The following is a 25,064-nucleotide window of genomic DNA, read 5'->3' on the forward strand; positions in this document are numbered from 1 at the left end:
CGCCACACAGCATGGCCAGAATGCGGCAAAGGCCTTCAGATCTGGCTGTAGTAGGATGGTGAAAGTAATGGTACAGCATTTTAACAGTGAATAAGTACTGAGAAATTATTTTTAAACTCATAGTTGCTGTCGACATAGGAAGTAAAGTAAGCAAATAACACCGAATAAACGGCAAGGTAAAGACTATGTCTAATTATAGTAAATACGTACTGCGTGCGTGACTCGAACCAGCGCTCGCGTACGGCACCTAATCGCCTAGCTACACGCCACTACACGTCTTCCCCTCGGCCACCGGGCATCCCCAAAAAAGGATGCTTAATAACCGAGCTTATTACGTGCAGAGAACGTGAAACCCGTCTACGCGATACGCGCCACACAGCATGGCCAGAATGCGGCAAAGGCCTTCAGATCTGGCTGTAGTAGGATGGTGAAAGTAATGGTACAGCATTTTAACAGTGAATAAGTACTGAGAAATTATTTTTAAACTCATAGTTGCTGTCGACATAGGAAGTAAAGTAAGCAAATAACACCGAATAAACGGCAAGGTAAAGACTATGTCTAATTATAGTAAATACGTACTGCGTGCGTGACTCGAACCAGCGCTCGCGTACGGCACCTAATCGCCTAGCTACACGCCACTACACGTCTTCCCCTCGGCCACCGGGCATCCCCAAAAAAGGATGCTTAATAACCGAGCTTATTACGTGCAGAGAACGTGAAACCCGTCCACGCGATACGCGCCACACAGCATGGCCAGAATGCGGCAAAGGCCTTCAGATCTGGCTGTAGTAGGATGGTGAAAGTAATGGTACAGCATTTTAACAGTGAATAAGTACTGAGAAATTATTTTTAAACTCATAGTTGCTGTCGACATAGGAAGTAAAGTAAGCAAATAACACCGAATAAACGGCAAGGTAAAGACTATGTCTAATTATAGTAAATACGTACTGCGTGCGTGACTCGAACCAGCGCTCGCGTACGGCACCTAATCGCCTAGCTACACGCCACTACACGTCTTCCCCTCGGCCACCGGGCATCCCCAAAAAAGGATGCTTAATAACCGAGCTTATTACGTGCAGAGAACGTGAAACCCGTCCACGCGATACGCGCCACACAGCATGGCCAGAATGCGGCAAAGGCCTTCAGATCTGGCTGTAGTAGGATGGTGAAAGTAATGGTACAGCATTTTAACAGTGAATAAGTACTGAGAAATTATTTTTAAACTCATAGTTGCTGTCGACATAGGAAGTAAAGTAAGCAAATAACACCGAATAAACGGCAAGGTAAAGACTATGTCTAATTATAGTAAATACGTACTGCGTGCGTGACTCGAACCAGCGCTCGCGTACGGCACCTAATCGCCTAGCTACACGCCACTACACGTCTTCCCCTCGGCCACCGGGCATCCCCAAAAAAGGATGCTTAATAACCGAGCTTATTACGTGCAGAGAACGTGAAACCCGTCCACGCGATACGCGCCACACAGCATGGCCAGAATGCGGCAAAGGCCTTCAGATCTGGCTGTAGTAGGATGGTGAAAGTAATGGTACAGCATTTTAACAGTGAATAAGTACTGAGAAATTATTTTTAAACTCATAGTTGCTGTCGACATAGGAAGTAAAGTAAGCAAATAACACCGAATAAACGGCAAGGTAAAGACTATGTCTAATTATAGTAAATACGTACTGCGTGCGTGACTCGAACCAGCGCTCGCGTACGGCACCTAATCGCCTAGCTACACGCCACTACACGTCTTCCCCTCGGCCACCGGGCATCCCCAAAAAAGGATGCTTAATAACCGAGCTTATTACGTGCAGAGAACGTGAAACCCGTCCACGCGATACGCGCCACACAGCATGGCCAGAATGCGGCAAAGGCCTTCAGATCTGGCTGTAGTAGGATGGTGAAAGTAATGGTACAGCATTTTAACAGTGAATAAGTACTGAGAAATTATTTTTAAACTCATAGTTGCTGTCGACATAGGAAGTAAAGTAAGCAAATAACACCGAATAAACGGCAAGGTAAAGACTATGTCTAATTATAGTAAATACGTACTGCGTGCGTGACTCGAACCAGCGCTCGCGTACGGCACCTAATCGCCTAGCTACACGCCACTACACGTCTTCCCCTCGGCCACCGGGCATCCCCAAAAAAGGATGCTTAATAACCGAGCTTATTACGTGCAGAGAACGTGAAACCCGTCCACGCGATACGCGCCACACAGCATGGCCAGAATGCGGCAAAGGCCTTCAGATCTGGCTGTAGTAGGATGGTGAAAGTAATGGTACAGCATTTTAACAGTGAATAAGTACTGAGAAATTATTTTTAAACTCATAGTTGCTGTCGACATAGGAAGTAAAGTAAGCAAATAACACCGAATAAACGGCAAGGTAAAGACTATGTCTAATTATAGTAAATACGTACTGCGTGCGTGACTCGAACCAGCGCTCGCGTACGGCACCTAATCGCCTAGCTACACGCCACTACACGTCTTCCCCTCGGCCACCGGGCATCCCCAAAAAAGGATGCTTAATAACCGAGCTTATTACGTGCAGAGAACGTGAAACCCGTCCACGCGATACGCGCCACACAGCATGGCCAGAATGCGGCAAAGGCCTTCAGATCTGGCTGTAGTAGGATGGTGAAAGTAATGGTACAGCATTTTAACAGTGAATAAGTACTGAGAAATTATTTTTAAACTCATAGTTGCTGTCGACATAGGAAGTAAAGTAAGCAAATAACACCGAATAAACGGCAAGGTAAAGACTATGTCTAATTATAGTAAATACGTACTGCGTGCGTGACTCGAACCAGCGCTCGCGTACGGCACCTAATCGCCTAGCTACACGCCACTACACGTCTTCCCCTCGGCCACCGGGCATCCCCAAAAAAGGATGCTTAATAACCGAGCTTATTACGTGCAGAGAACGTGAAACCCGTCCACGCGATACGCGCCACACAGCATGGCCAGAATGCGGCAAAGGCCTTCAGATCTGGCTGTAGTAGGATGGTGAAAGTACCTTGCCGTTTATTCGGTGTTATTTGCTTACTTTACTTCCTATGTCGACAGCAACTATGAGTTTAAAAATAATTTCTCAGTACTTATTCACTGTTAAAATGCTGTACCATTACTTTCACCATCCTACTACAGCCAGATCTGAAGGCCTTTGCCGCATTCTGGCCATGCTGTGTGGCGCGTATCGCGTGGACGGGTTTCACGTTCTCTGCACGTAATAAGCTCGGTTATTAAGCATCCTTTTTTGGGGATGCCCGGTGGCCGAGGGGAAGACGTGTAGTGGCGTGTAGCTAGGCGATTAGGTGCCGTACGCGAGCGCTGGTTCGAGTCACGCACGCAGTACGTATTTACTATAATTAGACATAGTCTTTACCTTGCCGTTTATTCGGTGTTATTTGCTTACTTTACTTCCTATGTCGACAGCAACTATGAGTTTAAAAATAATTTCTCAGTACTTATTCACTGTTAAAATGCTGTACCATTACTTTCACCATCCTACTACAGCCAGATCTGAAGGCCTTTGCCGCATTCTGGCCATGCTGTGTGGCGCGTATCGCGTGGACGGGTTTCACGTTCTCTGCACGTAATAAGCTCGGTTATTAAGCATCCTTTTTTGGGGATGCCCGGTGGCCGAGGGGAAGACGTGTAGTGGCGTGTAGCTAGGCGATTAGGTGCCGTACGCGAGCGCTGGTTCGAGTCACGCACGCAGTACGTATTTACTATAATTAGACATAGTCTTTACCTTGCCGTTTATTCGGTGTTATTTGCTTACTTTACTTCCTATGTCGACAGCAACTATGAGTTTAAAAATAATTTCTCAGTACTTATTCACTGTTAAAATGCTGTACCATTACTTTCACCATCCTACTACAGCCAGATCTGAAGGCCTTTGCCGCATTCTGGCCATGCTGTGTGGCGCGTATCGCGTGGACGGGTTTCACGTTCTCTGCACGTAATAAGCTCGGTTATTAAGCATCCTTTTTTGGGGATGCCCGGTGGCCGAGGGGAAGACGTGTAGTGGCGTGTAGCTAGGCGATTAGGTGCCGTACGCGAGCGCTGGTTCGAGTCACGCACGCAGTACGTATTTACTATAATTAGACATAGTCTTTACCTTGCCGTTTATTCGGTGTTATTTGCTTACTTTACTTCCTATGTCGACAGCAACTATGAGTTTAAAAATAATTTCTCAGTACTTATTCACTGTTAAAATGCTGTACCATTACTTTCACCATCCTACTACAGCCAGATCTGAAGGCCTTTGCCGCATTCTGGCCATGCTGTGTGGCGCGTATCGCGTGGACGGGTTTCACGTTCTCTGCACGTAATAAGCTCGGTTATTAAGCATCCTTTTTTGGGGATGCCCGGTGGCCGAGGGGAAGACGTGTAGTGGCGTGTAGCTAGGCGATTAGGTGCCGTACGCGAGCGCTGGTTCGAGTCACGCACGCAGTACGTATTTACTATAATTAGACATAGTCTTTACCTTGCCGTTTATTCGGTGTTATTTGCTTACTTTACTTCCTATGTCGACAGCAACTATGAGTTTAAAAATAATTTCTCAGTACTTATTCACTGTTAAAATGCTGTACCATTACTTTCACCATCCTACTACAGCCAGATCTGAAGGCCTTTGCCGCATTCTGGCCATGCTGTGTGGCGCGTATCGCGTGGACGGGTTTCACGTTCTCTGCACGTAATAAGCTCGGTTATTAAGCATCCTTTTTTGGGGATGCCCGGTGGCCGAGGGGAAGACGTGTAGTGGCGTGTAGCTAGGCGATTAGGTGCCGTACGCGAGCGCTGGTTCGAGTCACGCACGCAGTACGTATTTACTATAATTAGACATAGTCTTTACCTTGCCGTTTATTCGGTGTTATTTGCTTACTTTACTTCCTATGTCGACAGCAACTATGAGTTTAAAAATAATTTCTCAGTACTTATTCACTGTTAAAATGCTGTACCATTACTTTCACCATCCTACTACAGCCAGATCTGAAGGCCTTTGCCGCATTCTGGCCATGCTGTGTGGCGCGTATCGCGTGGACGGGTTTCACGTTCTCTGCACGTAATAAGCTCGGTTATTAAGCATCCTTTTTTGGGGATGCCCGGTGGCCGAGGGGAAGACGTGTAGTGGCGTGTAGCTAGGCGATTAGGTGCCGTACGCGAGCGCTGGTTCGAGTCACGCACGCAGTACGTATTTACTATAATTAGACATAGTCTTTACCTTGCCGTTTATTCGGTGTTATTTGCTTACTTTACTTCCTATGTCGACAGCAACTATGAGTTTAAAAATAATTTCTCAGTACTTATTCACTGTTAAAATGCTGTACCATTACTTTCACCATCCTACTACAGCCAGATCTGAAGGCCTTTGCCGCATTCTGGCCATGCTGTGTGGCGCGTATCGCGTGGACGGGTTTCACGTTCTCTGCACGTAATAAGCTCGGTTATTAAGCATCCTTTTTTGGGGATGCCCGGTGGCCGAGGGGAAGACGTGTAGTGGCGTGTAGCTAGGCGATTAGGTGCCGTACGCGAGCGCTGGTTCGAGTCACGCACGCAGTACGTATTTACTATAATTAGACATAGTCTTTACCTTGCCGTTTATTCGGTGTTATTTGCTTACTTTACTTCCTATGTCGACAGCAACTATGAGTTTAAAAATAATTTCTCAGTACTTATTCACTGTTAAAATGCTGTACCATTACTTTCACCATCCTACTACAGCCAGATCTGAAGGCCTTTGCCGCATTCTGGCCATGCTGTGTGGCGCGTATCGCGTGGACGGGTTTCACGTTCTCTGCACGTAATAAGCTCGGTTATTAAGCATCCTTTTTTGGGGATGCCCGGTGGCCGAGGGGAAGACGTGTAGTGGCGTGTAGCTAGGCGATTAGGTGCCGTACGCGAGCGCTGGTTCGAGTCACGCACGCAGTACGTATTTACTATAATTAGACATAGTCTTTACCTTGCCGTTTATTCGGTGTTATTTGCTTACTTTACTTCCTATGTCGACAGCAACTATGAGTTTAAAAATAATTTCTCAGTACTTATTCACTGTTAAAATGCTGTACCATTACTTTCACCATCCTACTACAGCCAGATCTGAAGGCCTTTGCCGCATTCTGGCCATGCTGTGTGGCGCGTATCGCGTGGACGGGTTTCACGTTCTCTGCACGTAATAAGCTCGGTTATTAAGCATCCTTTTTTGGGGATGCCCGGTGGCCGAGGGGAAGACGTGTAGTGGCGTGTAGCTAGGCGATTAGGTGCCGTACGCGAGCGCTGGTTCGAGTCACGCACGCAGTACGTATTTACTATAATTAGACATAGTCTTTACCTTGCCGTTTATTCGGTGTTATTTGCTTACTTTACTTCCTATGTCGACAGCAACTATGAGTTTAAAAATAATTTCTCAGTACTTATTCACTGTTAAAATGCTGTACCATTACTTTCACCATCCTACTACAGCCAGATCTGAAGGCCTTTGCCGCATTCTGGCCATGCTGTGTGGCGCGTATCGCGTGGACGGGTTTCACGTTCTCTGCACGTAATAAGCTCGGTTATTAAGCATCCTTTTTTGGGGATGCCCGGTGGCCGAGGGGAAGACGTGTAGTGGCGTGTAGCTAGGCGATTAGGTGCCGTACGCGAGCGCTGGTTCGAGTCACGCACGCAGTACGTATTTACTATAATTAGACATAGTCTTTACCTTGCCGTTTATTCGGTGTTATTTGCTTACTTTACTTCCTATGTCGACAGCAACTATGAGTTTAAAAATAATTTCTCAGTACTTATTCACTGTTAAAATGCTGTACCATTACTTTCACCATCCTACTACAGCCAGATCTGAAGGCCTTTGCCGCATTCTGGCCATGCTGTGTGGCGCGTATCGCGTGGACGGGTTTCACGTTCTCTGCACGTAATAAGCTCGGTTATTAAGCATCCTTTTTTGGGGATGCCCGGTGGCCGAGGGGAAGACGTGTAGTGGCGTGTAGCTAGGCGATTAGGTGCCGTACGCGAGCGCTGGTTCGAGTCACGCACGCAGTACGTATTTACTATAATTAGACATAGTCTTTACCTTGCCGTTTATTCGGTGTTATTTGCTTACTTTACTTCCTATGTCGACAGCAACTATGAGTTTAAAAATAATTTCTCAGTACTTATTCACTGTTAAAATGCTGTACCATTACTTTCACCATCCTACTACAGCCAGATCTGAAGGCCTTTGCCGCATTCTGGCCATGCTGTGTGGCGCGTATCGCGTGGACGGGTTTCACGTTCTCTGCACGTAATAAGCTCGGTTATTAAGCATCCTTTTTTGGGGATGCCCGGTGGCCGAGGGGAAGACGTGTAGTGGCGTGTAGCTAGGCGATTAGGTGCCGTACGCGAGCGCTGGTTCGAGTCACGCACGCAGTACGTATTTACTATAATTAGACATAGTCTTTACCTTGCCGTTTATTCGGTGTTATTTGCTTACTTTACTTCCTATGTCGACAGCAACTATGAGTTTAAAAATAATTTCTCAGTACTTATTCACTGTTAAAATGCTGTACCATTACTTTCACCATCCTACTACAGCCAGATCTGAAGGCCTTTGCCGCATTCTGGCCATGCTGTGTGGCGCGTATCGCGTGGACGGGTTTCACGTTCTCTGCACGTAATAAGCTCGGTTATTAAGCATCCTTTTTTGGGGATGCCCGGTGGCCGAGGGGAAGACGTGTAGTGGCGTGTAGCTAGGCGATTAGGTGCCGTACGCGAGCGCTGGTTCGAGTCACGCACGCAGTACGTATTTACTATAATTAGACATAGTCTTTACCTTGCCGTTTATTCGGTGTTATTTGCTTACTTTACTTCCTATGTCGACAGCAACTATGAGTTTAAAAATAATTTCTCAGTACTTATTCACTGTTAAAATGCTGTACCATTACTTTCACCATCCTACTACAGCCAGATCTGAAGGCCTTTGCCGCATTCTGGCCATGCTGTGTGGCGCGTATCGCGTGGACGGGTTTCACGTTCTCTGCACGTAATAAGCTCGGTTATTAAGCATCCTTTTTTGGGGATGCCCGGTGGCCGAGGGGAAGACGTGTAGTGGCGTGTAGCTAGGCGATTAGGTGCCGTACGCGAGCGCTGGTTCGAGTCACGCACGCAGTACGTATTTACTATAATTAGACATAGTCTTTACCTTGCCGTTTATTCGGTGTTATTTGCTTACTTTACTTCCTATGTCGACAGCAACTATGAGTTTAAAAATAATTTCTCAGTACTTATTCACTGTTAAAATGCTGTACCATTACTTTCACCATCCTACTACAGCCAGATCTGAAGGCCTTTGCCGCATTCTGGCCATGCTGTGTGGCGCGTATCGCGTGGACGGGTTTCACGTTCTCTGCACGTAATAAGCTCGGTTATTAAGCATCCTTTTTTGGGGATGCCCGGTGGCCGAGGGGAAGACGTGTAGTGGCGTGTAGCTAGGCGATTAGGTGCCGTACGCGAGCGCTGGTTCGAGTCACGCACGCAGTACGTATTTACTATAATTAGACATAGTCTTTACCTTGCCGTTTATTCGGTGTTATTTGCTTACTTTACTTCCTATGTCGACAGCAACTATGAGTTTAAAAATAATTTCTCAGTACTTATTCACTGTTAAAATGCTGTACCATTACTTTCACCATCCTACTACAGCCAGATCTGAAGGCCTTTGCCGCATTCTGGCCATGCTGTGTGGCGCGTATCGCGTGGACGGGTTTCACGTTCTCTGCACGTAATAAGCTCGGTTATTAAGCATCCTTTTTTGGGGATGCCCGGTGGCCGAGGGGAAGACGTGTAGTGGCGTGTAGCTAGGCGATTAGGTGCCGTACGCGAGCGCTGGTTCGAGTCACGCACGCAGTACGTATTTACTATAATTAGACATAGTCTTTACCTTGCCGTTTATTCGGTGTTATTTGCTTACTTTACTTCCTATGTCGACAGCAACTATGAGTTTAAAAATAATTTCTCAGTACTTATTCACTGTTAAAATGCTGTACCATTACTTTCACCATCCTACTACAGCCAGATCTGAAGGCCTTTGCCGCATTCTGGCCATGCTGTGTGGCGCGTATCGCGTGGACGGGTTTCACGTTCTCTGCACGTAATAAGCTCGGTTATTAAGCATCCTTTTTTGGGGATGCCCGGTGGCCGAGGGGAAGACGTGTAGTGGCGTGTAGCTAGGCGATTAGGTGCCGTACGCGAGCGCTGGTTCGAGTCACGCACGCAGTACGTATTTACTATAATTAGACATAGTCTTTACCTTGCCGTTTATTCGGTGTTATTTGCTTACTTTACTTCCTATGTCGACAGCAACTATGAGTTTAAAAATAATTTCTCAGTACTTATTCACTGTTAAAATGCTGTACCATTACTTTCACCATCCTACTACAGCCAGATCTGAAGGCCTTTGCCGCATTCTGGCCATGCTGTGTGGCGCGTATCGCGTGGACGGGTTTCACGTTCTCTGCACGTAATAAGCTCGGTTATTAAGCATCCTTTTTTGGGGATGCCCGGTGGCCGAGGGGAAGACGTGTAGTGGCGTGTAGCTAGGCGATTAGGTGCCGTACGCGAGCGCTGGTTCGAGTCACGCACGCAGTACGTATTTACTATAATTAGACATAGTCTTTACCTTGCCGTTTATTCGGTGTTATTTGCTTACTTTACTTCCTATGTCGACAGCAACTATGAGTTTAAAAATAATTTCTCAGTACTTATTCACTGTTAAAATGCTGTACCATTACTTTCACCATCCTACTACAGCCAGATCTGAAGGCCTTTGCCGCTTTCTGGCCATGCTGTGTGGCGCGTATCGCGTGGACGGGTTTCACGTTCTCTGCACGTAATAAGCTCGGTTATTAAGCATCCTTTTTTGGGGATGCCCGGTGGCCGAGGGGAAGACGTGTAGTGGCGTGTAGCTAGGCGATTAGGTGCCGTACGCGAGCGCTGGTTCGAGTCACGCACGCAGTACGTATTTACTATAATTAGACATAGTCTTTACCTTGCCGTTTATTCGGTGTTATTTGCTTACTTTACTTCCTATGTCGACAGCAACTATGAGTTTAAAAATAATTTCTCAGTACTTATTCACTGTTAAAATGCTGTACCATTACTTTCACCATCCTACTACAGCCAGATCTGAAGGCCTTTGCCGCATTCTGGCCATGCTGTGTGGCGCGTATCGCGTGGACGGGTTTCACGTTCTCTGCACGTAATAAGCTCGGTTATTAAGCATCCTTTTTTGGGGATGCCCGGTGGCCGAGGGGAAGACGTGTAGTGGCGTGTAGCTAGGCGATTAGGTGCCGTACGCGAGCGCTGGTTCGAGTCACGCACGCAGTACGTATTTACTATAATTAGACATAGTCTTTACCTTGCCGTTTATTCGGTGTTATTTGCTTACTTTACTTCCTATGTCGACAGCAACTATGAGTTTAAAAATAATTTCTCAGTACTTATTCACTGTTAAAATGCTGTACCATTACTTTCACCATCCTACTACAGCCAGATCTGAAGGCCTTTGCCGCATTCTGGCCATGCTGTGTGGCGCGTATCGCGTGGACGGGTTTCACGTTCTCTGCACGTAATAAGCTCGGTTATTAAGCATCCTTTTTTGGGGATGCCCGGTGGCCGAGGGGAAGACGTGTAGTGGCGTGTAGCTAGGCGATTAGGTGCCGTACGCGAGCGCTGGTTCGAGTCACGCACGCAGTACGTATTTACTATAATTAGACATAGTCTTTACCTTGCCGTTTATTCGGTGTTATTTGCTTACTTTACTTCCTATGTCGACAGCAACTATGAGTTTAAAAATAATTTCTCAGTACTTATTCACTGTTAAAATGCTGTACCATTACTTTCACCATCCTACTACAGCCAGATCTGAAGGCCTTTGCCGCATTCTGGCCATGCTGTGTGGCGCGTATCGCGTGGACGGGTTTCACGTTCTCTGCACGTAATAAGCTCGGTTATTAAGCATCCTTTTTTGGGGATGCCCGGTGGCCGAGGGGAAGACGTGTAGTGGCGTGTAGCTAGGCGATTAGGTGCCGTACGCGAGCGCTGGTTCGAGTCACGCACGCAGTACGTATTTACTATAATTAGACATAGTCTTTACCTTGCCGTTTATTCGGTGTTATTTGCTTACTTTACTTCCTATGTCGACAGCAACTATGAGTTTAAAAATAATTTCTCAGTACTTATTCACTGTTAAAATGCTGTACCATTACTTTCACCATCCTACTACAGCCAGATCTGAAGGCCTTTGCCGCATTCTGGCCATGCTGTGTGGCGCGTATCGCGTGGACGGGTTTCACGTTCTCTGCACGTAATAAGCTCGGTTATTAAGCATCCTTTTTTGGGGATGCCCGGTGGCCGAGGGGAAGACGTGTAGTGGCGTGTAGCTAGGCGATTAGGTGCCGTACGCGAGCGCTGGTTCGAGTCACGCACGCAGTACGTATTTACTATAATTAGACATAGTCTTTACCTTGCCGTTTATTCGGTGTTATTTGCTTACTTTACTTCCTATGTCGACAGCAACTATGAGTTTAAAAATAATTTCTCAGTACTTATTCACTGTTAAAATGCTGTACCATTACTTTCACCATCCTACTACAGCCAGATCTGAAGGCCTTTGCCGCATTCTGGCCATGCTGTGTGGCGCGTATCGCGTGGACGGGTTTCACGTTCTCTGCACGTAATAAGCTCGGTTATTAAGCATCCTTTTTTGGGGATGCCCGGTGGCCGAGGGGAAGACGTGTAGTGGCGTGTAGCTAGGCGATTAGGTGCCGTACGCGAGCGCTGGTTCGAGTCACGCACGCAGTACGTATTTACTATAATTAGACATAGTCTTTACCTTGCCGTTTATTCGGTGTTATTTGCTTACTTTACTTCCTATGTCGACAGCAACTATGAGTTTAGTATCAGCAATAATTTCTAGTACTGCCTGGATAATTGCGTATTATTAGTTGACATTTTTCTTGTGGTGTTTTTCGTCAATGTATTAAATATAAGTGCGTTGGGAAATAGCATAATTATATTGCGTGAGTGAAAGAGGCTGGTGATACTGTGTCACAACGCCGTTGAATGCGTTCTATTTATTTCAAACGCGCGTGGTCGGCGCCTCTGATTGCGTTTATTTTGTATTTTTATTTTCGAAATGTATCACTGGCTGCGTTTTTTGTTACGTCTCGCAAATGTGCAAGGTCCAAGTAGTCTGGTTGAAACGTGCGTTCCCATTGGTCGACAGAATCAACAGTTTATAGGAGAATTTAGCTAAGGGCCTGTGCTTCATTACAAAGCTGTTGAAATACCACGAAATTATATAACATCACGTTATTCCTAATCAGCAAAACAGCGAGTTTGTTGTCCATGTCTTGTCTGAGACAAAATTGCTTTGAAATCAGCCATTGTTTCCATTGGCTCGCGTGTGAGTTCCTGTTCAGCGAGTCTACTTGTACTGATGATAACTGTACTTCTATGATTATTTCAATGCTAACATGTCCATGCTTATTTTAACGAAACATAACACTTTTTCTACTTGTACATATAAAGTGGTTAGGTCGAAGTATTTGGGGCATTGAGGGTCTTCTACTAGCATTTACCCATGAAAATTGTCTCTCTATCCTGACCAAGCAATGGCAGACGCTTCTTTGTTTCAATTTGTTTCAATTCAAATTTGATCCAGGTTGCCTGTAAATACATTCCATGTGTGAGGGACGTCTCGTAAACATGCGGACTTATCACTCAACATGCACTTTATTTCTTTATTATATACTATGTATTATGGAATTGTGTGCTAGTTAACACTTGGGTTGTGGCAAATTTAACACCTCTCCGAGGTGTGACAACTTTTGAAACCTGCCATTGTCTTCATTTAAACGGCGGCGCGTGACACAAGAATTCTGTGACCCTTCGGTGAACATGCACCCGTTACTAACTACAATTATAATTCTATGATTCTTTAATCGCTGACCACGGGTTCATACTAATTTTACCAAAAGAAAAAACAATTTTCACATGTTATGCGGAGTGTGCTGGCTGGTCATGGCCGTTTATTAAATTATTGTGCTTTCATGTTTCCTGTGCAATTTCGTGAAGAGCAAACATCGATTCTATGCAAACGACTGAACGAACTTTTTTGATACAGCATCATGCCAATCTTAACCAACCATGTACACATCATTTCATAACCATGCTAAATATTTGATTTTACTGTGATAAAACACAATTGAACGTACGTTGTTATATTATAAGCAAACGTTACAAGCCTTTGTATTACCCCTCGCATAGGGCTTTTTTGCTACTAGCAAACGATACATTTTACCACTCGCATATGCCGTTTTTACCACTAGCATATGGCATAATTTGCTACTTGCGACTCGCAACTTGGTACTCGCATACGGCACTATTTCTAGGTCGTACATACCTCGCTTTCAGCAAGCAATGAGGACCCACCACACTCCTACCGTTGCCACTATTCTACTCAATTTTGCATGCTTTCAGCAAGCGATGAGGCCCACCACACTCCTGTCGTTGCCATTATTCTACTCAATTTTGCATGCTTTCAGCAAGCAATGAGGACCCACCACACTCCTACCGTTGCCACTATTCTACTCAATTTTGCATGCTTTCAGCAAGCGATGAGGACCCACCACACTCCTGCCATTGCCACTATTCTACTCAATTTTGCATGCTTTCAGCAAGCAATGAGGACCCACCACACTCCTACCGTTGCCACTATTCTACTCAATTTTGCATGCTTTCAGCAAGCGATGAGGCCCCACCACACTCCTGCCATTGCCACTATTCTACTCAATTTTGCATGCTTTCAGCAAGCAATGAGGACCCACCATACTCCTACCGTTGCCATTATTTTACTCAATTTTGCATGCTTTCAGCAAGCAATGAGGACCCACCACACTCCTACCGTTGCCATTATTCTACTCAATTTTGCATGCTTTCAGCAAGCGATGAGGCCCATCACACTCCTGCCGTTGCCATTATTCTACTCAATTTTGCATGCTTTCAGCAAGCGATGAGGCCCCACCACACTCCTGCCATTGCCATTATTCTACTCAATTTTGCATGCTTTCAGCGAGCAATGAGGACCCACCACACTCCTACCGTTGCCACTATTCTACTCAATTTTGTATGCTTTCAGCAAGCGATGAGGACCCACCACACTCCTGCCATTGCCACTATTCTACTCAATTTTGCATGCTTTCAGCAAGCAATGAGGACCCACCACACTCCTACCGTTGCCACTATTCTACTCAATTTTGCATGCTTTGAGCAAGTTGTTATTATAAATGTTTTATTGCATAAAAGTTGTTGATTTCAAATGAACTCATCCCTACAGTAATTAAAAGAAAGTCTATTTTCATGATTATATCAGTCAGTTGACATTATATTCAGGAAGAAACCTGTGTTTGTGAAAGACTTCAAATGAATGAATTGAAATGTTCACAGATAATTATTCACGAAATATACGTCAAATATTTATATGTAATGCAACGATATTTTCTCTTACGTTTACGTCAACAGAGATGAGTAATTACCATCAGTGTTTTTTAATATAATATTTATCTAAGTAAAAATATCCACATATATGTACCACATGCATATTTCCACAGTCAAAAAACGAGAATGTTGAAAGTACCAGTACAACTAATGGTGATTTAGCACGACATCTTATGTACACTGTATGGTGTTTCTATAGATAGTTACTCCAATTCACTGGGATTTAATTCAGTTGATTTTGGAATAGGAAAGTGAGAAGTGAATGCAAAAAATTTTCAGCTGAATGTAAGGTCAATCTAAGTGATATGCATTTTTGATCTATTATGTATTGCATCATACTTTGGAGTTATGCATGTTATCCTTGTATTAGTATTAGGAGCACCTTCTTATGATGTAGCTGTAAAATAATAGTGTAAACCATACCTCTACTTTAGACCACAGGAAATTTCTCTTTTGTCGACTGTAAAAAAATTAGTTTGGGATTAAATATTACATATTGTAATAATATTGAATTAACTGCAAATGAAGCTCCATTAGATTCATGGGTAAAACACTTGGTTCAGAGACTAGACCACTGGATCCACAGGTAGAACATTTAGTTCAGAGACTGGATCACTGGATCCACATGTAGGCCATTTAGTTCAGATACTAGACCACTGGATCCTCATGTAGGCCATTTAGTTCAGATACTAAACCACTAGATCCACATGTAGGCCATTTAGTTCAGATACTAAACCACTGGATTCACAGGTAGGACATTTAGTTCAGAGACTAGACCACTGGATTCACAGGTAGGACATTTAGTTCAGAGACTAGACCACTGGATCCACAGGTAGGACATTTAGTTCAGAGACTGGATCACTGGATCAACAGGTAGGACACTTAGTTCAGAGACTAGACCACCGAATCCACATATAGGCCATTTATTTCAGAGACTAGACCACTGGATCCACATGTAGGACATTTAGTTCAGAGACTAGACCACTGGATTCACAGGTAGGACATTTAGTTCAGAGACTAGACCACTGGATCCACAGGTAGGACATTTAGCTCAGAGACTGGACCACTGGATCTGCAGATAGGACATTTAGTTCAGAGACTAGACCACTGGATCCACATGTAGAACATTTAGTTCAGAGACTAGACCACTGGTTTCACAGGTAGGACATTTAGTTCAGTAACTAGACCACTGGATCCACAGGTAGCACATTTAGCTCAGAGACTAGACCACTGGATCCACAGGTAGGACATTTAGCACAGAGACTGGACCACTGGATCTGCAGATAGGACATTTAGTTCAGAGACTAGACCACTGGATCCACATGTAGAAAATTTAGTTCAGAGACTAGACCACTGGATTCACAGGTAGGACATTTAGCACAGAGACTGGACCACTGGATCTGCAGATAGGACATTTAGTTCAGAGACTAGACCACTGGATCCACATGTAGGACATTTAGTTCAGAGACTAGACCACTGGATCCACATGTAGAAAATTTAGTTCAGAGACTAGACCACTGGATTCACAGGTAGGACATTTAGTTCAGAGACTAAACCACTGGATTCACAGGTAGGACATTTAGTTCAGAGACTAAACCACTGGATTCACAGGTAGGACATTTAGTTCAGATACTAGACCACTGGATTCACAGGTAGGACATTTAGTTCAGAGACTAGACCACTGGATCCACATGTAGAACATTTAGTTCAGAGACTAGACCACTGGATTCACAGGTAGGACATTTAGTTCAGAGACTAGACCACTGGATTCACATGTAGGACATTTAGTTCAGAAACTAAACCACTGGATTCACAGGTAGGACATTTAGTTCAGAAACTAGACCACTGGATTCACAGGTAGAACATTTAGTTCAGAGACTAGACCACTTGATTCACAGGTAGGACATTTAGTTCAGAGACTAAACCACTGGATTCACAGGTAGGACATTTAGTTCAGAGACTGGACCACTGGATTCACAGGTAGAACATTTAGTTCAGAGACTAGATCACTGGATTCACAGGTAGGATATTTAGTTCAGAGACTAGACCACTGGATCCACAGGTAGGACATTTAGCTCAGAGACTGGACCACTGGATCTGCAGATAGGACATTTAGTTCAGAGACTAGACCACTGGATTCACATGTAGAACATTTAGTTCAGAGACTAGACCACTGGATTCACAGGTAGGACATTAGTTCAGAGACTAGACCACTGGATCCACAGGTAGGACATTTAGTTCAGAGACTAGACCACTGGATCCACATGTAGAACATTTAGTTCAGAGACTAGACCACTGGATCCACAGGTAGGACATTTAGCTCAGAGACTGGACCACTGGATCTGCAGATAGGACATTTAGTTCAGAGACTAGACCACTGGATTCACATGTAGAACATTTAGTTCAGAGACTAGACCACTGGATTCACAGGTAGGACATTAGTTCAGAGACTAGACCACTGGATCCACAGGTAGGACATTTAGTTCAGAGACTAGACCACTGGATCCACATGTAGAACATTTAGTTCAGAGACTAGACCACTGGATCCACAGGTAGGACATTTAGTTCAGAGACTAGACCACTGGATTCACAGGTAGGACATTTAGTTCAGAGACTAGACCACTGGATCCACAAGTAGGACATTTAGCTCAGAGACTGAACCACTGGATCCACAGGTAGGACATTTAGCTCAGAGACTGGCCCACTGGATCTGCAGATAGGACATTTAGTTCAGAGACTAGACCACTGGATCCACATGTAGAACATTTAGTTCAGAGACTAGACCACTGGATTCACAGGTAGGACATTTAGTTCAGAGACTAGACCACTGGATCCACAGGTAGGACATTTAGCTCAGAGACTGGACCACTGGATCTGCAGATAGGACATTTAGTTCAGAGACTAGACCACTCGATCCACATGTAGGACATTTAGTTCATTTATTTCAGAGACTAGACCACTCGATCCACATGTAGGACATTTAGTTCAGAGACTAGACCACTGGATTCACAGGTAGGACATTTAGTTCAGCGACTAGACCACTGGATTCACAGGTAGGACATTTAGCTCAGAGACTGGACCACTGGATCTGCAGATAGGACATTTAGTTCAGAGACTAGACCACTCGATCCACATGTAGGACATTTAGTTCATTTATTTCAGAGACTAGACCACTGGATCCACATGTAGGACATTTAGTTCAGAGACTAGACCACCGAATCCACATATAGGCCATTTATTTCAGAGACTAGACCACTGGATCCACATGTAGGACATTTAGTTCAGAGACTAGACCACTGGATTCACAGGTAGGACATTTAGTTCAGAGACTAGACCACTGGATCCACAGGTAGGACATTTAGCTCAGAGACTGGACCACTGGATCTGCAGATAGGACATTTAGTTCAGAGACTAGACCACTGGATCCACATGTAGAACATTTAGTTCAGAGACTAGACCACTGGTTTCACAGGTAGGACATTTAGTTCAGTAACTAGACCACTGGATCCACAGGTAGCACATTTAGCTCAGAGACTAGACCACTGGATCCACAGGTAGGACATTTAGCACAGAGACTGGACCACTGGATCTGCAGATAGGACATTTAGTTCAGAGACTAGACCACTGGATCCACATGTAGAAAATTTAGTTCAGAGACTAGACCACTGGATTCACAGGTAGGACATTTAGTTCAGAGACTAAACCACTGGATTCACAGGTAGGACATTTAGTTCAGAGACTAGACCACTGGATTCACAGGTAAGACATTTAGTTCAGAGACTAAACCACTGGATTCACAGGTAGGACATTTAGTTCAGAGACTAGACAACTGGATTCACAGGTAGGACATTTAGTTCAGAGACTATACCACTGGATTCACAGGTAGGACATTTAGTTCAGAGACTAAACCACTGGATTCACAGGTAGGACATTTAGTTCAGATACTAGACTACTGGATTCACAGGTAGGACATTTAGTTCAGAGACTAGACCACTGGATCCACATGTAGAACATTTAGTTCAGAGACTAGACCACTGGATTCACAGGTAGGACATTTAGTTCAGAGACTAGACCACTGGATTCACAGGTAAGACATTTAGTTCAGAAACTAAACCACTGGATTCACAGGTAGGACATTTAGTTCAGAAACTAGACCACTGGATTCACAGGTAGAACATTTAGTTCAGAGACTAGACCACTTGATTCACAGGTAGAACATTTAGTTCAGAGACTAAACCACTGGATTCACAGGTAGGACATTTAGTTCAGAGACTAGACCACTGGATTCACAGGTAGAACATTTAGTTCAGAGACTAGATCACTGGATTCACAGGTAGGACATTTAGTTCAGAGACTAGACCACTGGATCCACAGGTAGGACATTTAGCTCAGAGACTGGACCACTGGATCTGCAGATAGGACATTTAGTTCAGAGACTAGACCACTGGATCCACATGTAGAACATTTAGTTCAGAGACTAGACCACTGGATTCACAGGTAGGACATTAGTTCAGAGACTAGACCACTGGATCCACAGGTAGGACATTTAGTTCAGAGACTAGACCACTGGATCCACATGTAGAACATTTAGTTCAGAGACTAGACCACTGGATCCACAGGTAGGACATTTAGTTCAGAGACTAGACCACTGGATTCACAGGTAGAACATTTAGTTCAGAGACTAGACCACTGGATCCACAAGTAGGACATTTAGCTCAGAGACTGAACCACTGGATCCACAGGTAGGACATTTAGCTCAGAGACTGGACCACTGGATCTGCAGATAGGACATTTAGTTCAGAGACTAGACCCCTGGATCCACATGTAGAACATTTAGTTCAGAGACTAGACCACTGGATTCACAGGTAGGACATTTAGTTCAGAGACTAGACCACTGGATCCACAGGTAGGACATTTAGCTCAGAGACTGGACCACTGGATCTGCAGATAGGACATTTAGTTCAGAGACTAGACCACTCGATCCACATGTAGGACATTTAGTTCATTTATTTCAGAGACTAGACCACTGGATCCACATGTAGGACATTTAGTTCAGAGACTAGACCACTGGATTCACAGGTAGGACATTTAGTTCAGCGACTAGACCACTGGATTCACAGGTAGGACATTTAGCTCAGAGACTGGACCACTGGATCTGCAGATAGGACATTTAGTTCAGAGACTAGCCCACTCGATCCACATGTAGGACATTTAGTTCATTTATTTCAGAGACTAGACCACTGGATCCACATGTAGGACATTTAGTTCAGAGACTAAACCACTGGATTCACAGGTAGGACATTTAGTTCAGCGACTAGACCACTGGATTCACAGGTAGGACATTTAGTTCAGAGACTGGACCACTGGATCCACAGGTAGGACATTTAGTTCAGAGACTAGACCACTGGATCCACAAGTAAGACATTTAGCTCAGAGACTGAACCACTGGATCCACAGGTAGGACATTTAGTTCAGAGACTAGACCACTGGATCTGCAGATAGGACATTTAGTTCAGAGATTAGACCACTGGATCCACATGTAGGACATTTAGTTCATTTATTTCAGAGACTAGACCACTGGATCCACATGTAGGACATTTAGTTCAGAGACTAGACCACTGGATTCACAGGTAGGACATTTAGTTCAGAAACTAAACCACTGCATTCACAGGTAGGACATTTAGTTCAGCGACTAGACCACTGGATTCACAGGTAGGACATTTAGTTCAGAGACTAGACCACTGGATCCACAGGTAGGACATTTAGTTCAGAGACTAGACCACTGGATCCACAAGTAAGACATTTAGCTCAGAGACTGAACCACTGGATCCACAGGTAGGACATTTAGTTCAGAGACTAGACCACTGGATCCACAGGTAGGACATTTAGCTCAGAGACTAGACCACTGGATCTGCAGATAGGACATTTAGTTCAGAGACTAGACCACTGGATCCACATGTAGAACATTTAGTTCAGGGACTAGACCACTGGATTCACAGGTAGGACATTTAGTTCAGAGACTAGACCACTGGATTCACAGGTAGGACATTTAGTTCAGAGACTAGACCACTGGATCCACAGGTAGGACATTTAGTTCAGAGACTGGATCACTGGATCAACAGGTAGGACACTTAGTTCAGAGACTAGACCACCAAATCCACATATAGACCATTTATTTCAGAGACTAGACCACTGGATCCACATGTAGGACATTTAGTTCAGAGACTAGACCACTGGATTCACAGGTAGGACATTTAGTTCAGAGACTAGACCACTGGATCCACAGGTAGGACATTTAGTTCAGAGACTGGATCACTGGATCAACAGGTAGGACACTTAGTTCAGAGACTAGACCACCAAATCCACATATAGACCATTTATTTCAGAGACTAGACCACTGGATCCACATGTAGGACATTTAGTTCAGAGACTAGACCACTGGATTCACAGGTAGGACATTTAGTTCAGAGACTGGACCACTGGATCTGCAGATAGGACATTTAGTTCAGAGACTAGACCACTGGATCCACATGTAGAACATTTAGTTCAGAGACTAGACCACTGGTTTCACAGGTAGGACATTTAGTTCAGTAACTAGACCACTGGATCCACATGTAGAACATTTAGTTCAGGGACTAGACCACTGGATTCACAGGTAGGACATTTAGTTCAGAGACTAGACCACTGGATTCACAGGTAGGACATTTAGTTCAGAGACTAGACCACTGGATCCACAGGTAGGACATTTAGTTCAGAGACTGGATCACTGGATCAACAGGTAGGACACTTAGTTCAGAGACTAGACCACCAAATCCACATATAGACCATTTATTTCAGAGACTAGACCACTGGATCCACATGTAGGACATTTAGTTCAGAGACTAGACCACTGGATTCACAGGTAGGACATTTAGTTCAGAGACTAGACCACTGGATCCACAGGTAGGACATTTAGTTCAGAGACTGGATCACTGGATCAACAGGTAGGACACTTAGTTCAGAGACTAGACCACCAAATCCACATATAGACCATTTATTTCAGAGACTAGATCACTGGATCCACATGTAGGACATTTAGTTCAGAGACTAGACCACTGGATTCACAGGTAGGACATTTAGTTCAGAGACTGGACCACTGGATCTGCAGATAGGACATTTAGTTCAGTAACTAGACCACTGGATCCACAGGTAGGACATTTAGCTCAGAGACTAGACCATTGGATGCACAGGTAGGACATTTAGCTCAGAGACTGGACCACTGGATCTGCAGATAGGACATTTAGCTCAGAGACTGGACCACTGGATCTGCAGATAGGACATTTAGTTCAGAGACTAGACCACTGGATCCACATGTAGAACATTTAGTTCAGAGACTAGACCACTGGATTCACAGGTAGGACATTTAGTTCAGAGACTAAACCACTGGATTCACAGGTAGGACATTTAGTTCAGAGACTAGACCACTGGATGCACAGGTAGGACATTTAGTTCAGAGACTAGACCACTGGATTCACAGGTAGGACATTTAGTTCAGAGACTAGACCACTGGATTCACAGGTAGGACATTTAGTTCAGAGACTAAACCACTGGATTCACAGGTAGGACATTTAGTTCAGAGACTAGACCACTGGATTGACAGGTAGGACATTTAGTTCAGAGACTAGACCACTGGAACCACATGTAGAACATTTAGTTCAGAGACTAGACCACTGGATTCACATGTAGGACATTTAGTTCAGAGACTAGACCACTGGATTCACAGGTAGGACATTTAGTTCAGAAACTAAACCACTGGATTCACAGGTAGGACATTTAGTTCAGAGACTAGACCACTGGATTCACAGGTAGGACATTTAGTTCAGAGACTAGACCACTGGATCCACAGGTAGGACATTTAGTTCAGAGACTGGATCACTGGATCAACAGGTAGGACACTTAGTTCAGAGACTAGACCACCAAATCCACATATAGACCATTTATTTCAGAGAATAGACCACTGGATCCACATGTAGGACATTTAGTTCAGAGACTAGACCACTGGATTCACAGGTAGGACATTTAGTTCAGAGACTAGACCACTGGATCCACAGGTAGGACATTTAGTTCAGAGACTGGATCACTGGATCAACAGGTAGGACACTTAGTTCAGAGACTAGACCACCAAATCCACATATAGACCATTTATTTCAGAGACTAGATCACTGGATCCACATGTAGGACATTTAGTTCAGAGACTAGACCACTGGATTCACAGGTAGGACATTTAGTTCAGAGACTGGACCACTGGATCTGCAAATAGGACATTTAGTTCAGAGACTAGACCACTGGATCCACATGTAGAACATTTAGTTCAGAGACTAGACCACTGGTTTCACAGGTAGGACATTTAGTTCAGTAACTAGACCACTGGATCCACAGGTAGGACATTTAGCTCAGAGACTAGACCATTGGATGCACAGGTAGGACATTTAGCTCAGAGACTGGACCACTGGATCTGCAGATAGGACATTTAGCTCAGAGACTGGACCACTGGATCTGCAGATAGGACATTTAGTTCAGAGACTAGACCACTGGATCCACATGTAGAACATTTAGTTCAGAGACTAGACCACTGGATTCACAGGTAGGACATTTAGTTCAGAGACTAAACCACTGGATTCACAGGTAAGACATTTAGTTCAGAGACTAAACCACTGGATTCACAGGTAGGACATTTAGTTCAGAGACTAGACCACTGGATGCACAGGTAGGACATTTAGTTCAGAGACTAGACCACTGGATTCACAGGTAGGACATTTAGTTCAGAGACTAGACCACTGGATTCACAGGTAGGACATTTAGTTCAGAGACTAAACCACTGGATTCACAGGTAGGACATTTAGTTCAGAGACTAGACCACTGGATTGACAGGTAGGACATTTAGTTCAGAGACTAGACCACTGGAACCACATGTAGAACATTTAGTTCAGAGACTAGACCACTGGATTCACATGTAGGACATTTAGTTCAGAGACTAGACCACTGGATTCACAGGTAGGACATTTAGTTCAGAAACTAAACCACTGGATTCACAGGTAGGACATTTAGTTCAGAAACTAGACCACTGGATTCACAGGTAGAACATTTAGTTCAGAGACTAGACCACTGGATTCACAGGTAGGACATTTAGTTCAGAGACTAAACCACTGGATTCACAGGTAGGACATTTAGTTCAGAGACTAGACCACTGGATTCACAGGTAGAACATTTAGTTCAGAGACTAGATCACTGGATTCACAGGTAGGACATTTAGTTCAGAGACTAGACCACTGGATCCACAGGTAGGACATTTAGCTCAGAGACTGAACCACTGGATCCACAGGTTGGACATTTAGTTCAGAGACTAGACCACTGGATTCACAGGTAGGACATTTAGTTCAGAGACTAGACCACTGGATCCACAGGTAGGACATTTAGCTCAGAGACTGGACCACTGGATCTGCAGATAGGACATTTAGTTCAGAGACTAGACCACCGGATCCACATGTAGAACATTTAGTTCATTTATTTCAGAGACTAGACCACTCGATCCACATGTAGGACATTTAGTTCAGAGACTAGACCACTGGATTCACAGGTAGGACATTTAGTTCAGAGACTAGACCACTGGATCCACAGGTAGGACATTTAGCTCAGAGACTGGACCACTGGATCTGCAGATAGGACATTTAGTTCAGAGACTAGACCACTGGATCCACATGTAGAACAGTTAGTTCAGAGACTAGACCACTGGATTCACAGATAGGACATTTAGTTCAGAGACTAGACCACTGGATTCACAGTAGGACATTTAGTTCAGAGACTAGACCACTGGATTCACAGGTAGGACATTTAGTTCAGAGACTAGACCACTGGATCCACAGGTAGGACATTTAGCTCAGAGACTGGACCACTGGATCTGCAGATAGGACATTTAGTTCAGAGACTAGACCACTGGATCCACATGTAGAACATTTAGTTCAGAGACTAGACCACTGGATTCACAGGTAGGACATTTAGTTCAGAGACTAAACCACTGGATCAACAGGTAGGACATTTAGCTCAGAGACTGGAATACTGGATCTGCAGATAGGACATTTAGTTCAGAGACTAGACCACTGGATCCACATGTAGAACATTTAGTTCAGAGACTAGACCACTGGATCCACATGTAGAACATTTAGTTCAGAGACTAGACCACTGGATTCACAGGTAGGACATTTAGTTCAGAGACTAGACCACTGGATCCACTGGTAGGACATTTAGTTCAGAAACTGGATCACTGGATTTGTGGATAAGGCATATGATCCAGGAGATAATGAACTGAGAAGAGGATTGCGGAATAACAGTTATTGGTATGTACTTACAGAATATGACTCTCAGTGAACTGGCCTTTTAGCAGTTGATGTCGGAAAGACGCAATAGCTTTACATGACTCACGAACATTTTTCTGTAAAATAATACATAACAAAAATCACTCATTTGTGCCAATGAAAAACCTACC

The 25,064-nt window shown here is 44.4% G+C and overlaps 1 protein-coding gene across 1 annotated transcript in view; it reads right to left on the reverse strand.

Annotated features, from left to right (window-relative positions):
- LOC102804733 (uncharacterized) overlaps positions 1-25,064 on the reverse strand; it is an 84,111-nt gene that overhangs the window by 36,998 nt on the left and 22,049 nt on the right. Inside the window, exons 7-8 of the mRNA XM_085498986.1 lie at positions 24,928-25,010; positions 14,966-15,002 (exon numbers count right to left, since the gene is read on the reverse strand). Coding sequence (XP_085355112.1) covers positions 14,966-15,002; positions 24,928-25,010 — 120 coding nt within the window. The remainder of the gene's footprint in view (positions 1-14,965; positions 15,003-24,927; positions 25,011-25,064) is intronic.

This window comes from Saccoglossus kowalevskii, chromosome 5 (assembly GCF_978046115.1).
Source record: "Saccoglossus kowalevskii chromosome 5, keSacKowa6.1, whole genome shotgun sequence".
In the NCBI taxonomy this organism is placed as follows: Eukaryota; Metazoa; Hemichordata; class Enteropneusta; family Harrimaniidae; genus Saccoglossus; species Saccoglossus kowalevskii.